This window comes from Nelumbo lutea, chromosome 5 (genome assembly GCF_056320005.1).
Source record: "Nelumbo lutea isolate HS-2025 chromosome 5, American lotus-T2T, whole genome shotgun sequence".
Lineage (NCBI taxonomy): Eukaryota > Viridiplantae > Streptophyta > Magnoliopsida > Proteales > Nelumbonaceae > Nelumbo > Nelumbo lutea.
In genome coordinates this window covers 45,565,394-45,582,281 of record NC_142688.1, presented here as the reverse complement: position 1 = coordinate 45,582,281, position 16,888 = coordinate 45,565,394, and the positions used below count along the sequence as shown (strand labels likewise).

At 35.9% G+C, this 16,888-nt stretch overlaps 1 protein-coding gene across 1 annotated transcript; it reads right to left on the bottom strand.

Annotated features, from left to right (window-relative positions):
* Window positions 1–13,386: 13,386 nt before the first annotated feature.
* LOC148852121 (cytochrome P450 71A9-like) lies at window positions 13,387–15,509 on the bottom strand. Its single transcript, XM_088947418.1, has 2 exons — window positions 14,559–15,509; window positions 13,387–14,148 (listed from the first exon to the last, which is right to left on the bottom strand). The coding sequence occupies exons 1-2, from the start codon at window positions 15,456–15,458 to the stop codon at window positions 13,528–13,530; spliced, it is 1,521 nt and encodes a 506-aa protein (XP_088803544.1). The 5' UTR covers window positions 15,459–15,509; the 3' UTR covers window positions 13,387–13,527.
* Window positions 15,510–16,888: the final 1,379 nt, after the last annotated feature.

Below are 16,888 nucleotides of genomic sequence, written 5' to 3'. Positions count from 1 at the left end.
TGCTACTTCCCGGAGGACAAATGCCCATTGGAACCAGTTGCCATTCACTCGCTTTAATAGTGTCTCACCACTGTTCTAACCTGTTGAATTAACATTGCAAAGGGTGTTGTGATATGGAAAGCTATTAAATTAGTTGTTTCCAATGAGAAGACACTCTGTGAGCAACCCCTGTCCAATGAATTAAGGACATTTGTAGGACAGGTATATAACACTGAGTAAGCATACTTTGTGAGAACAGTGGCATTGACACCCATTTTTCAAATACTTCCCGGTCCACTTCAGAAGGACGTGTTAGAAAGCTATTTGTGTTTACTCGGTGTGCCATGGAGTGTTCCTACCTGTTGTTTCAAACCAGATCCGAATCCACTTAAGTATGAACACACTGTGTTTGGAATGGTTGGCGTTTATTCACTAATATTTGATTTATTTATAAAATCAATAAAAATAATAATGAATTTGTTCATTGACACTTTAGGCATCACTATGCGTTATTAGACACCAAAATCAGCAAAACAGTGAATAATGTTTATTTATTGGGGAATCACTAAAATAAAGCTTCCCTAACGATAAGTGTGTACATAAATTAAGGCCGATTTTTGCAATTTTTTATGTGTCAAATTGTGCAGATAATAGGGAAATGCTGAAGTGGTGCCTATATGACATGATTCCAAATGGATGCTAAATAAGTACTCAAAACTTTTTGACAATTGTTCCTTAGGCTCTGTTTGGAAAGAGTATAAATTAAATGCAAATATGTAGAGTGCAAAACCTTATATTTTGTATTATTTTGTATATATTTGCATCGTACATTTTTGTATTTGTATTCTTTACAAATATAAATATGTAGAGTGTAAAACCTTGTATTTTCTATTATTTTATATGTATTTACATTGTACATATTTGCACTTGTACTATTTCCAAACTAAGCATTAGGCTCAGTTTGGAAGGAGTACAAATACAAATATGTATGGTACAAACACATATAAAATAATATAAAATGTAAGGTTTTGTACCTACAAATTTGTATTTGTACTCTTTTTAAACTAAGCCTTAGGCTCCATTTGGGAAGAAAGCAAATGTCAGTTTGGTGTATTTACGCACTCTAATTTAGTTTTACAAGACATTTGGTGAGAATGCATGTGTATAAAAAATGACAGAAATCACAAACTTCAAGATATGTTTGTGTTACAATGAATGTGAAATATGCATCTAAATTGGTAAATTTAAAAGGTGGATTCCAATCTTGGAATTTGTGTTTGCATCGATCACAACTAAGGGCTTTCTCGTTCTGAAAGTACAATAATTACATTAAGAGGTATTGGTGACTTTTTCTTTCCTTTGAACTTTGAATGAAGAGAATGTTGTTCTGAATTCTGAATTCTGTATTATGAAAATTATCAAATATCCATTTTGACCCCATATATGAGAATTTTTGTTTGTGTTTTTAGGATATCATTGAAAAAAAAAATGTTTTATGATTGCACTTTAAGAGATAAGAGATAAGAGGAAATGAACAACCATTTTTTCATTTAAGTTAAAAGATTCCTCTTAAGAGATAAGAGTTAAGAGGAAACGAATAGGCCCTAAAACTCATTTGTAAAATGTATGAAATCATTGTGTTTGGTTGGAACGCAAACACGGTTTCATATTTTAAATTGCTTTTGCACTCATCTTGTTTGTTTGAAATCGGTGCAAAGTGTGGGCCCATAATTAAATGCTCCAACTATCTTATGCTCCAGATCCTCCAATGCCTTAACTTTGACCAAAAAGTTAATTATCAAAATAACACAAAATTGTATCCAAAAATAGGTAAGTAATACTCTATTCTCAGAATACAAAAGTGTGAAAAAATACATTTTTAATCTAATAATCATTACTTTTTTACATATCAAACAAATACTCGGGAATATAAACCAGAGTACATAAATACCCTGGTAATGTATGTATCACAAACAAACAGAGCTTTATGAACCAGATATATTTGTATTTGCGCCGAATTGTACTTATATTCTTTTCAAATGACTCCTAGCCTATTCTTGAAAAGACATATTTGTATTTTCTAAGACAGCTGTTAGAATATTTATTGAGTGCTTAGTCTGCCTGCTAGATCTTTACTCTAAATGCGGCTTTTCTTTTCTAGGAACTCCAGTGGACTTTGTTTTTCCAACACGCATGACTTCTTTGTATAAAACAATTAAAGTTGGAGGAGATTACTAAAATAGTAAAAAATATTGGAATTTAGCAGCCATCAAGGGTCATTCCCCCAATTCAACATCTTTTAAACCCAGTATGAACAAATTGAACACAGATATATCGAATTAGCTGGTGGATCAATTAAGACTAATTTTTATGAGAGATTAATACTTTACAAGACCCTGAAAATCAATAGATATCGTAGTATATGCATCAATACATTGCAATATTTTGAACCCTGATTTTAATTACAATCAATGAAAAAAAGGTTACCTTTGTTCAAATTAACATCGAGTTGGTCTATTAGAATTCATGATTTAAGATTTTAAGACCACTTTTGCCATTCTTGGGGAAGAAGCCACCAATGCTGGAATGTTCTCCATTGGAAAGATATGAGAGGGCCATATCTCTTAAGTTGTTTTGGTTTGAAAAAATAAATGAAAGAAATAGAAATTGAGGGAAAGTCCTCAACAAATTCTGTCAAAATTTTCTGAACTTTTCCTAAACTTTCTGTTCCTGAATGAGGGAAAAATTAGGCAACCCTGGTGAAAAAGAGCTTTTCTTTAACTTACAAGGAAATTGTAGTTTTCGGTAAATGAAATAAGAACAGAAAGGCAATAGAAGAAAACAAAGTAATAAGCGGAAACTATACGAGCAAAGTCTGTTTATATATATTGATATTAGTTTTATATCATCACAAGTTGGAAAATAAAAAAAGTCTCTCTGATCACAAAGAGAAGCCCAAGGGACCCTCGCAATCCCATAGTCAAAAAGTAGCTTTCCACCATAACTCACAGCTTGCTTTGTGATTTTGTTATTATGTCATTGATAATAAGGACTGATAAAGACAGCAAGAAGATTTTACTTGATATTACCTTCGAGATAACGATAACAATGTAATAAAAGTTAAATCTCCTCTCTCTTTAGAAGTTTTTTTATGCATACCACTCAACGTGCTGTAGAGGGTTCCTACCATATTGCAGGCTCTCTATGGAGATAGCTTTCACTTGATTAGGGTAGCCAAACTTTGAGATGTTTACTCAGCAATTCAGCATCTCTTTGAATGTATACAGAGGTGTGGGATCAAATCCACCAACTGTAGGCTCTTTGTGGTAAGATCCAACTCACATCATCTGTGTTTCTGCACCTTCTCTATCTTCACCTCTTAATTCCCTTGTAATATGTAATATATAATAAAAATGAAAAATGGTTATGATAATAGGGTTGAAAATTTTCATACTATAGAATTGTCAAATTTCACAGCCAAGATTTTAGATCATGTATGTTGTGAAGATGTGATAAATATAGCTTCTTATGGTGGCTATCTCCGTCAAGTAGACCCGGTCATAGGGGTCATTCTTAGCGTGATCTAGCCCAATGCATATATAAATAAAAATATTATATTTGGTATATGTTTAATATATATTATTTATATTATACATTCTATATGTAGCACATGTACAAATGTGCTCTATTTTATTTTATATTAATTGTTTTATAAATATTTTAAAATATATCATATACATTCATGAGTCATGTGACGAGAGTCAACTCATGTAACTGAGAATAGTTTGTTCTAATGGTTTGGTTGCAGTGCAATTTTATTTGTACTAATATAAATATATGATAGTGCAATTGAGAAAAATGTAAATTCTTGTTTAATTATGTTTTGGGTTTTATTTTAGTTTGCTTCATGTCTTGATTTACTTCATTTGTACTGCAATCAAAAAAAAAAAAAAAGCTAAAATTTAACAAAAAATAGGTCAGAACTTACACTCAAATCATTTGCACTGTCATAGTTTTGCATCAGTGTAAATTTATTTGCATTGCAACCAAATACAACAAAATTATGTTAGTTTATGGAGCAATTTTAGTTGCACTTATACAAATGCATGGGAGTGTAAATGAGAAATCATAAATTTTGGTTAATTTCTGATTTGGATTTTATTTTATTTCACATGAGGTGAACAAAACAAAGTAAAACCTTTTACCACATGAAACCAAAATTTGGATGAACTTATTTGTATTCCTCATACTTTTTCATTAGTTCAAATGAAACTGTAATGCAAACAAGCAAGGCATTAGAGTTGTCTATTCTTATATATAAATGAAGATAAGGCTTCAATTCTAATAAGGGAAAATTCATGATCAGTACCCTATATTTTGGCTCGAGCAACAATTTGGTCCCCGATATGTATCAAGCTAATGGTTTTTCAATATGTCCCTCTAGGGGTTGTATCGAGTCAGACACTGTTTCAAAGGATATCCGGGCCTTAAACTGATCCTTCTGAACTGGCATATCGGCTTGTGTTGATACTTTCAACCTTGCCTTATTCTATATCTGTCCCATCCCTAGTCGCAAGCAAGTTCGTGGTGGGGCACCCACTCCCCATCGGGGATGGGAAATCCCCAAAATTTTCCTGCCTTAAATAAATCATCTAAAAATGCATCCAATTTAAAGGTATTTTAGAAATAGAATTATGTGAATTTGAGATATTTTGGAAATTGGGTTGTGACAGTTTAGGGGTATTACAAAAATGGAATTATGGCATCCTTGGGTTTTAGGAATTTAAGGGAAATAGAAGCACTTGAAATTAATATTAGATCTAGAGATATTTTATTAACTTATCATTGATTTTAAAAAATTATATGCAGATCCCATCTCCACCCTATATTTACTTTGGGAAAAAAATATTTTTCCCATCCCAATTTAAGATCGAAGAAAACCCACCCCATTCGAAATGGGCCCTGATTTTAGGAGGAAAACTTTCATCCCTAATTATGTAGCTAAATCCACTTATTAGTCGAATTATGTAACTAGTTAGCTACATATTTCTAGGTTGCATATATTCCAATAAAAAGTGCCAGTTTAAAGTTGGGCCTCTGGATGGCTTGGTCATTTTGTCACCCAAGTCAACGATGGTCCTTACAAACCCAGCTAAATCCACTTCATCTTTACTTAAGGAAACTTACTAGTCGAACATGGGCAATCTAACAAACTATTTATTAACACCCCTAATCAGAGAGTAAAAATTAGTCATTTTGAATAATTTAGTTTTGTTGTCCCGTTGAGATGAAACTTGAAAATTGAACCATTAATGTTTGATAGATGCAAAGAAAAAGACCTAGACCTTTATTAATTAGTACCTTGTAACTAGGAGAATAACTATCAAAATCACTCTAGATTCCCATTTCCATTTTAATTTGATGAACATGTGTATAATTCTCACCCAAATCAGGGAATGAAACGTTGAATACAAGAGCACTTCGAAGCAAGTTGTATTAATACACATGTGAAAGTAGGGGCAATAGTGCAATTCCTCACCCAAACCATAGGAAGGCTCAAATTTTCCCTAGATTGCATCATTTTTATATGTTTTCTTTAGAGTTTCTCATACAATGGTGGTTTGCAGCTCATTTTTTTTTTGTTAGTAATCGATTTATATATCTTCTTCCTAGGAGAGTCCTAGTAAAGTTTGGATATCTGGGAATTCCTACTAAATTTTATGTTTTCATGAGGAAACTTTTCAATGGCGTGATTCCTGTCGAAGAGCTCTTGTATTCAAATTTCAAACCCTGAGTCGTGTCTTAGTTATTGGTGTTAAACAGTTTTGGATGGCTTAAATTTTTGCTACAACTGTTTCGTTGGGTGGAATTAGAATTTCATTCTTATTTCTGTTAGAATGGCATATTCTCTCATTTGAGGGAGAGGTCATTCCCTCTCTCTTGGGAATGCATGAAATCCCACTCCAGCTAATTTCAATGCTCTCAGATTCCTATATAAGCCAATCAAACTATGGAAAAGCCATTCTAACAGATTTTTATTCCGATTCCATCTGCAAATCAAACAGAACCTTAAGTATTTCTTTTTAAGGGTCCGTTTGTTTTGTAATCAAAATCGGAATCGGAATGGTCCATTCCCATAATTTGTTTAGTTCAGACAAGAATGAGAATAAAAATTAAAATCAGCAAGAATGGGATTTCATTTCTAAGAGAGGGATAGGGAATGGCCATTCTCTAAAATGGGGGAATGACATTCCAGCAGGAATTAGAATGGAATTTGGATTTTGCCCAACCAAACAGTTGGAATCAGAATAGCCCATTCCGATTCCAATTCCAGACCTCTATTACTACAAACCAAACGGGGCCTAAATTTTGTTTAAATGTTTTGACCTTTTTCCCTTTCCACTTCTCATCGGCTGTCAAAGCAGAACCCACACCATAAATCATAAAACTTGAAGCCACAACCTGAAGGCTCTCCCAAATGGGCACTTAGTGGTCATATTCCTCAACAGCCTTTCCCTCAGCTTTCTGTTTTACTCCTTTTTTTGATAAACCAAACAGAGCATTAGTTATTGTATGTTAGAAGAAAGGATTGGTTGCTTTTCAGAGGTTGTGCCACTCAATTGAATGAAACTTAAAAAGACCACAAAAATAACATAATTCCCTTGGACTTCTTGTAAGAATATATAAAGGGGAGCAAATCAATCCTTAGTCTTATAGAATCATACCAATATCATTCATGTACGAAGAACAAGAAGCCATGTTGCACCTCAAAGAATATCATGCTGTAGTTATCAAGGAGGTTTAGACATGCATACAGTATCCATGCAGTAGTAGAAACCTTTGCAAAATGAGTGATGAATCAATGGTAGGTCGACTGTGGTTTTCTTTAGTTAAAATTTCCTTCTTCCTTAGGCTTTCTCAGCTCTTGACTCTAATGGGGTAGAGCAAGAGGGCGACTAGATGATTTAACATATTGGGGCAAAATGTGGTATCCACTCATTAAGCCTCATATCCTTTTGTTGAAGTCTACAGGCTTTGCCTAAATGAATCACTTGATTTAGCCCACTTACAAGATAGCCCATCAATGCAATTGTTTCATTGAATATGTAAGCCCACTTAACAGAGATTAAAACCTAACAATCTCCCACTTGGGCTACATATGAGGACTGAAACAATCATATTGAAAGAATTCATTATGTGTATACTTCTTATGCTAATTTCTTTAGACTTCTCCTTAGTTTCAATCTGGTCCATCTCCTGTACTAATATGAGACCATGACACCATTCGCCACATATATACGTGATTAAACCTTTCATGCTCACTATATCAATGCATTCAATGACATAGATCAAGTATAGATGAGTGGCATGGAAATTACATGCAATGTGATTTCAAAACATGTCTATTTCCAACTGGTTCAAATTTATTCTTTAGAGAGATCAATCAAAGTCACAAACATATTTAGAGATGTAGATGATGGAAAGAGTCATAAACTTTATTATGTGTAAATGTAGACATGCAAACATGCCTTAATCCATAGTACATCCAAGAGCAAAAGAAAAGAAAACTCCCACTAAATCAAGGTATCATAAAACATGTCTATACCCATACGAGCAGTGTGCTCATGAAACACCTTAAGTGGCAATCCCTTGGTCAACGAATCCGCTATCATGGAGTTTGTCCCTATATGCTCTATGCAAATCTGACCACTCTGAACTCTTTCCTTAACAGATAGAAACTTGATATCAATATGTTTCGACTTCAGAGAACTTCTGTTGTTGTTGGAATGTAGAACTGCAGATTTATTGTCACACAATAACTTTAATGGCCTTTTAATGCCATTAACCACTCACAACCCCGTGACAAAGTTATGCAGCCATATCCCATGATTGGATGCCTCAAAGCAAGCTATGAACTATGCTGCCATAGTTGAAGGGGCTATGAGCGTCTATTTGGCTCTTTTCCAAGATATAGCTCCTCTAGCTAACATGAAAACATAGCCCGAAGTGGATCGTTTGCTGTCTTGGCATTCTGCAAAATCAAAATCAGAATACCCAATGATCTCCAAACTGTCTGATTTCCTATAGATTAACATGAAGTCCTTTGTTCTCTGTAAATACCGCATGACCCGTTTGGCTGCTTTCCAATGATCCAATCCTGGATTACTCAAATATCTACCCAATAGTCCCACTATAAATGCTATATTGGGATGGGTACAAACTTGAGCATACATCAGACTTCCTATAGCCGAGGCATAGGGAACCTTTTGCATCTCCTTTATTTCAATGTCTGTTTTGGGGCACTGACTAAGACTAAACTTGTCTCCTTTAGCCACATGTGTATCACCCGGCGAACAACTTTTCATGCCGAATCTGCTTAGCACCTTTTCGATATAGCCCTTTTGTGACAATCCAAGAATGCCTCGAGAGCGATCTCATAGTATTTGTATGCCTAGCACAAAAGAGGCATCCCCAAGATCTTTCATCTCAAAATTCTTAGTGAGAAATTTCTTGGTTTCGTGCAGTAAGTCTATATCGTTACTCGCAAGCAGTATGTCATTGACATATAGTACTAGGAAGATAAAGTTGCTCCCACTGAACTTGTGGTATACACATTCATCAACCACATTTACCTCAAAACCATATGAGGTAATCACTTGATGAACTTTGTGATACCATCGATGAGAAGCATGTTTGAGACCATAGATAGATTTCTTTAATTTGTAAACCATAGACTTTGAATCTTTGGATTCAAGGTTTTCTGGCTGAACCATATAAATCGTTTCATCAATGTCTCTATTGAGAAACATTGTCTTTACATCCATCTGATGAAGCTCTAAATCAAAATGAGCTACAAGTGTCATTATTGTCCTAAAGGAGTCCTTCGAAGAAATCAGAGAAAATGTCTCTTTATAATCAATGCCTTCCCTTTGAGTGAAACCTTTGGCGACTAGACGAGCCTTATATCTTTCAAAATTGCCTTTTGAATCCCTTTTGATTTTAAATATCCATTTGCAACCAATGGGTTTCGAGCCTTCAGGCATCTCGACAAGATCCCAAACGTCATTGTCTTTCATGGATTTCATCTCTTCTTGCATGGCATTGATCCAATGTTGAGAATTATAACTTTGAAGGACTTCGTGAAGGGTGATTGGATCATTTTCCGCTAAGCCTACCGAATCTTCTTGTTCTAGGAGGAACACGATATAGTCATCTGGAATCGCACTTCTCCTTTGTTTGTTGGATCTCCACAATGGCACTTCTTGAGGTTGTTGAGTTTGCTCTATGGAAGGAACTTCATTGTTGTCTTGAACCGGAATCGCTTCATGAACAGTGCCAAGAATTGTTGTCTGATCACTGGTGATAATAATATCAGGAAGAGAAATGAATTTCTCTTCTTGCAAGATAATAATATCAGGAAGAGAAATGAATTTCTCTTCTTGCAAGATAATTGTTTGGTCAAAAGAGACGTTCCTTAATTCTTCCCCTCCAAACTCAACATCTTCAAGAAATCTCGCATTTCCCGTCTCAAAGAAGGAACGGGTAGTGGGATCATATAACTTGAACCATCGAGAACACTCCACGTATCCAACAAAGTAACAGCTAACTGTCCTAGAGTCCAATTTCCTTTCGTTGTGCCTATAAGGCCTCGCTTCAGCCCCAAATGTGTAGGTGCCTTATGCTGAGCTTTTTCCCAGTCCACAACTCATATGGGGTTTCAGTTACTGCTTTGTTGGGTACTCTGTTAAGGATATACACTATAGTTTTTAATGCTTCTCCCCAAAGTGATTCAGGTAAAGAAGAATGACTAATCATGCTCATCACCATGTCCTTAAGTGTCATGTTTCGTCTTTTAGCAACACCATTCATGTTGGGTGTACCTGGCATTGTGTACTGTGGGACGATACCACATTACTTTAAGAAGTTAGCGAAGGGTCCTGGACGTTGCTCTCCTGATCCATCATATATGCCATAGTATTCCCCGTCACAGTCAGATTTGACGACTTTAATTTTCTTACCAAGTTGAAGTTCAACTTCAGCTTTATAAGACTTGAAAATGTCCAAGGATTGAGACTTCTCACTTATTAAGTATAGGTACCCATACCACGAATAGTCGTCTATGAAAGTGATGAAGTACTGCTAGCCATTCCATGCAGGCATAGGGAATGGCCCACAAATGTCCATATGTATCAGTTCTAAGACTTCCGTACATCTATTGGCACATATTTTCTTTGTGTTCGACAATTTTCCCTTAATACACTCAATACAGACTTGGAAGTCCATTAAATTAAGGGAATCAAGACTTCTATCCGACACAAGCCTTTGAATTCTCTATTTAGAGATGTGGCCTAAACGCTTATGCCATAAAGAAGCAAAATTCTCGGTTAATTTACGGTTTGCACCTTTAGTACTTGCATGCAGGACTGCATTGTGGGAAGCAATAGTTTCTAACATATAAAGATGATCAATTAAAATACCGGTACCAATAACATTTGAATTTAGAGAAATATTAACTTTATTATTTCCAAAACCACAAAAGTAACCGAATTTGTCTAAATAGGAAATAGAAATTAAGTTCTATTTAAATGACGAAGCTACAAACGTCTCAACTAAATTCAAATAACAACTAGTTTTTAAAATCAATCTAAAATGTCCTACAGTTTCCACAGGAACTTTATTGCCATCGCCTACACAGATGAATCTTTCAGCATCAGTTGGCGGTCAGCTCTAGATGCAACCCTGCATAGATACACTTATGTGAGTAGTAGCGCCAGAATCTATCCACCAAGTGTCTATAGGTACAGAAGCTAAATTAGCCTCAGAACAAACTAAAGTGAGAGACATACCCTTCTTCATGCACCATGCGGCGTATTTGGGACACTCTTTCTTCATGTGTCCTCCTTTCTTGCAGAAAAAATAGGTAAATCCATCACCTTGATTCTTTGCCTTTTTCTACGTGGATATTCCTTTTGTAGTATCCTTAGTCCTCTTCTTTTTATTATTCTGAAAGGTTGATGCTAAGTGAGCACTTTTCGTCTTTTCTCTCTAGATTCTTTCTTCTTCTTGCACACACTGAGAAATGAGCTCATTAAGAGTCCATTTCTCCTTTTGAGTATTATAACTCACCTTAAATTGACTGAATTGTGCAGGAAGAGAAATGAGAACTAAATGCACAAGCAAATCATCATTTATCTCTAACTTTAGTGCCTTTAGTTTACCAGCAAGATTCGACATTTCCAATATGTACTCTCTTATATTTCATTTTCCCTTGTACCTCATAGAAATTAGAGTAGCTAAAAGGTTGCTAGTCTCTGTTTTCTCATTCTTGGCGAAATACTATTGTATCGCCACAAGGGATTCCTTAGCATTATTGCTCTCAGAAATAGAGCCCCGAAACGCTTCTGGTATGGAATGTTTCATTCCGGTATGGAACGTTTCATAATCATCAGACTCATGCGATTAGAGCGATCCCATTTCTCAACTTTGGCTTCATTGGAATTGTCCTCAGCAGGGATGGGTCGCTCTGTCCTTAACGCAAGGTCTAAATCCATGCAGTCAAGAACGATTTCCACATTCTCTTTTCAGATCTTAAAGTTTGTACCATTCAGCATGGGAATGGCACTGATTTGAGCAGAAACATTATTTGCAGTTGTTGAAACTGAACAGAGAACAAAAACAACATATAATCAATAATATAAATTACAAAGGCAAGATACTCAGTACAACTTGACATTTAGTGTTTGCACAGAAATATCAAATGTAAATGGTACTCTCAATGCAACAATCAAACATTGATAATAAATCCTGTCAAACAATAGCCTTTCTTTGGACCGACTACTATTCACATGGATAATAACTTTATTATATCAATATTCATCATCGCATGTGTGTTCATTGCCCGGCCAAACATCAACCTTCCTTTGGGTTGATCAATGTCCGCATGGACAATGAACACACAAAATCTTTATATTTAAATCATCGCATGCGTGTTCACTGCCCGGCCAAACATCAACCTTCCTTTGGGCCTATCAATGTCTGCATGGACAATGAACACAAAAAATCTTTATATTTCAAATCAAATTAATTTTACACTACAGAGGCTACTTTGGTAGCATGTTGCTTCAATCAATTTAATTTGAAAAGGAATAAGTATTCATAATTCATCGCATGCATGACAAAGTCAAAAGTTCAAGGTTACTTCCATGCCAAAGAAGACATGTAAATTACTTATGTGCATGCAAATCACGATTCCAATTTTTTTTTTTGAGTTGGTTCTGTAGACGCATCGAATCACTGATGTGAATTCATTCTTGGGTTCCAGAGGCGCATCGCAACACTGATGCGTCGTTGTTTTTTTTTTTTTGGGTTCCAAACACGCAACACTGATTCCAGAGAGGCATCGCAAGTAAACACGCAACACCGATGCGTCTTATGATTATTTTTTTGTTTTTTTTTCTTTTTTGGGTCAACTGAAAGCGAAACTGAATAATCAATGTGTCTCTCCCTAAACCGCATTGAATCATCAATGCGTCTTCCCTTTTTTTTTTTTGGTCGACTGAAATCGAAATCGCATTGAATCATCAATGCGTCTTTGTGTTTTTTTTTTTGGTCGACACAACCTTGCTTCATGGCTGTTCGACAAGCACACACAGCCGAACGACTGTATCCATCGATCGAGAGGCAACCACAAAGAAATCGATAAAAAAAGAAAAACGATAATCCTAATAACCAAACATGATATAAGGCTCTGATACCACTTGTAAGAATATATAAAGGGGAGCAAATCAATCCTTAGTCTTGCAGAATCATACCAATATCATTCATGTACGAAGAACAAGAAGCCATGTTGCACCCCAAAGAATATCATGCTGCAGTTATCAAGGAGGTTTAAACGTGCATACCTGTATCCATCGTAGTAGTAGAAACCTTTGCGGAATGAGTGATGAATCAATGGTAGGTCGACTGTGGTTTTCCTCAATTAAATCTTCCTTCTTCCTTGGGTTTTCTCAGCTCTTGACTCTAATGGGGTAGAGCAAGAGGGCAGCTAGATGATTTAACATATTGGGAACCATAACCTAGGAGCCTTTATATTTTGACCTAATAGGATCCCATTAAGCCTATATGGGCAAAAATGTGGTATCCACTCATTAAGCCCCATACCCTTTTGTTGAAGCCTACGGGCTTTGCCTAAATGAATCACTTGATTTAGCTCACTTACAAGATAGCCCATCAATGCAATTGTTTCACTGAATATGTAAGCCCACTTAACAGAGATTAAAACCTAACACTTCTTTATCAAGTATTCAAAATGGTTTCATTGTATCAAATAAATAAGAAAAGGAGAGTCATTAATGAGAGTGTAGGATGGGATGCTCTCCATATATGTGCCTGTAATCAGAGTCCAACTTCCTGTAAATTAAGACTTTAGTCTTGCTGGAGCTACTAAACACATCAAGGCTACCCATTAATATTAGAAGCAGTAGAATATTAAACATAGAAACAAAAACAGTAGGAGCAGCAGCAACAAGAACGACAAATAAAGAATGATCACTGGTGATGATCATTATAGTTAGTAGCCACAAGGTGAAGAGCATTTTTCTTGTGCATTGTAATACCAAGTGACCCCTCCATGTCAATATCTTCTTCCTTGATCCCCTTAGGCAGTTCCCAGTTAAATGAATAGAGAAGATTTGCAAGTGTAAGCTCCACAATCACCATTCCAAGCTGTATGCCTGGACAAACTCTTCGACCAGACCCAAATGGTATAAATTCGAAGTGTTGTCCTTTGAAATCGATGGAGCTATCGGTGAACCTTTCTGGTACGAATTCTTCTGGGTTCTCCCAATATTCAGGATCCCTTCCAATAGTCCATGCATTCACCAAGAGCTGGGTCTTGGGATAAATGTGGTAGCCATCAATTATGCAGTGTTTCATGGTTTCTCGCGGAACCAATAATGGAGCTGGAGGCTGCAACCTTAGCGTCTCCTTTATGATACACTTGAGGTAATGAAGTTGGTGAAGATCATCCTCTGTTATCTTCCCTTTTTTCCCTGTCAAGCTTCTAACTTCGTTCTGTGCTTTCTTCATCACTTTTGGATTTTTGGCTAGTAGAGTAAGAGCCCAGACCAAGGTTGCTGTAGTTGTGTCCACTCCAGCAATCAAAATATCCTGCAATGAATTAGTACTTCAATTTCCTAGTTCATAAAAGTTATATAGCACACTGTTCATTGGGCTTTTACCTTATAATAGTTAGTTATTGAAACATCAACAATTCAATAAACAAGGGTTTTCTTTTGCCACATGGCAAGATGATATTAACTTAAAGCATCACATGGCAAGAAGAATGCAATTGTGCTCACAGCACTTTTCTGTCGTGCATTAGGAATATTTCCATACTTTTGGGTTTTAATTCATGGAAGATGTTCCCAATGCATGGCTGTTAAAGAGCTGCGAGAATGGTGTGGACACAATTTTGTGAGCACCAAATCCAAATTTTCACACACAATTATAATTAATTAATCACTCTATTGATGGAACAAAAGTAGTCCAAAATAAACTGAGGATTATGAAAAAAGTACCGTGACAATTGCCTTGATATGATCTAGAGTGAAGTCAATTGTACTTGATTTATCCTGTTGCATTCGAAGCAAAGTATCAATGATATCTTCTTTCTCAGGGTTTTGCCTCTTAAGATCAAGGTGCTCTTCAATGGCTTGTCTGTAGAATGATTCAAATTGTTGGAAGTTCCTCTCAAGCCTTGTATTTAATCCAGTGAGAGAATCCAGGACCCAACCCACATATGGAAAATAGTTAGCGAAGGCAAAGCTACGAATTAAAGCATGGCGCTCATCGAGCATTTCATAAAAACTACTTGTTTCACTTGCTCCAAGATGGAAACTCTTGCTGAATGCCATCCTACAAATTATGCTGTTTGCAGTAGAAAATATCATTTCACTCAGATTAATTGGATTTGAAGCAGCAGCAGATTTGGAGATGGACTGAATCAATATGGAAATCTCATCCTCCCTTATGAACCGAAAGGATTGTACACTCTTGGTGCAGAAGAGAATAATAATGCAAATCTTCCTTACCTCTCTCCAGTATTCACCATAGGGTGAGAAAACCAGGTCTAATCTATTGTAAGTTTCCTTTTGTATAGTAACGGGGAGCGGCCTACCGGAGAATTCAAGATCATGAGTTTTGAAGATCTCTTTGGCCATTCCTGCTGAAGAAACCACCACTGCTGGTACACAACCTAGCTGCAAGTACATAAGGGGACCATATCTTCTGGAGAGTTGATGAAGGGTGCAATGAAGAGGTGACTTACCCAGTTGGTGTAAGTTTCCGATGAGGGGTAACCCAGAGGGACCTGGTGGAAGAAGTCTGCTTGTTGAACTTCCATGAAATATGTGGCTTTTAGATATAAGAAATAGAATTAAGAGAGTAAGAAGGGCAAGAGAAGAAAGCAATAGAAACATGATTTGAGTTGAGATTTGAGAGTTGAGACTATGAGTAATCTAAAAAGTTGTAATCAGTAATGTGAGTCTGAACGGGGCTTTATGCCAAGCTGATTCACTTCACCCAACTAACCCCTTTGGAATTTTTTGTTTGTTCAAGAGAAAAGGCCGAAGGATACAGCCATACAGGATCATTTATTTTATTTTAATTTAATTTGCTTGACTAGACTTCTTTCCAGATGAATCCTGATGGTACTTCCATTCCTTGACCCTTGATACAACCTAATGTTTGAATGAAGTTCTGTTTTTACCTAATAATAAAAACAGAAAGACAGATTCAATGCAGATTTTGATTGCCATTATACGGCTATAAACATTTAAAACGTTAAAAAACATACCCTACGTATCCATATTCGCCCCAAATTCTCCCACTAAGTCATGGGTCATTCTCCCAAAAAAACGATTCCTGCTACTTCCTAGAGGACAATGCCCATTGGAAGCAGTTGTCATTCACTCGCTCTAATAGTGTCTCACCACTGTTCTAACCAGTTGGGTTAACATATCAAAGGGTGTTGTGATATGGAAAGCTATTAAATTAGTTGTTTCCAATGATAACACACTCTGTGAGCAACACCTGTCCAATGATTTACGGACATGTGTAGGATAGATATAACACACTGAGTAAGCATACTTTGTTAGCACATTGACATTAACACCTGTTTTTCAAATACTTTCTGTCTCACTTCAGGACATGTGTTAGAAAACTAATTGCGTGTTTACTCGGTGTGCCATGGAGTGTGCCTATCATTGTGTTCCAAACCAGATCCGGATTATCCTGGGTGCCCCACTTAAGTAGGTACCCTTGGCTCTCATTCATCAGTCTGGGTTGGATATGAATACACGGTGAGCCCATAAAGTATGTGTTTTAAACTTAGAAGTTTATTTGTTAAATGCTTGTATTTGATTTATTTGTAAAATTGAGAAAAGTAATAATGAATTTGTTTATTGATACTTAAATATCATTACGCACTAAATCAGTAAAATAGTGAATAAATGTCTATTCATTGGAAAAGCATTAAAATGAAACTTCCCCCAATGGTAGATATGCACATAAATCAAATTCTGCTTTTATAATTCTCTATACATATGGATCGCACATAATGAGAAAATGCTGAAGTGATGCTTATGTAGCAATGTTGTTTCAACAAACACCTATGGTTTGCAAATACATGCTAAATAAGCACTAAAAAAACTTTTTGACAACTATTCCTCAGGCTCCATTTGGGAAGAATGCAAATGTTAGTGTGATGTATTTATACACTTTAATTTAATTTTACAACACATTTGGTGAGAATGCATGTGTATAAAAAATGACAGCAACCACAAACTTCAAGACAGGTTTTTGTTACAATGAAAGTGAAGTATGCATCTAAACTGATAAATGTAAAAAA

Coding starts and splice junctions, on each gene's coding strand:
- LOC148852121 (XM_088947418.1), bottom strand. CDS start 15,458: ATGTTTCTATTGCTTTCTTCTCTTGCCCTTCTTACTCTCTTAATTCTA. Junction 14,149..14,558: donor ATATCAAGGCAATTGTCACG/GTACTTTTTTCA, acceptor AATTCATTGCAG/GATATTTTGATTGCTGGAGT.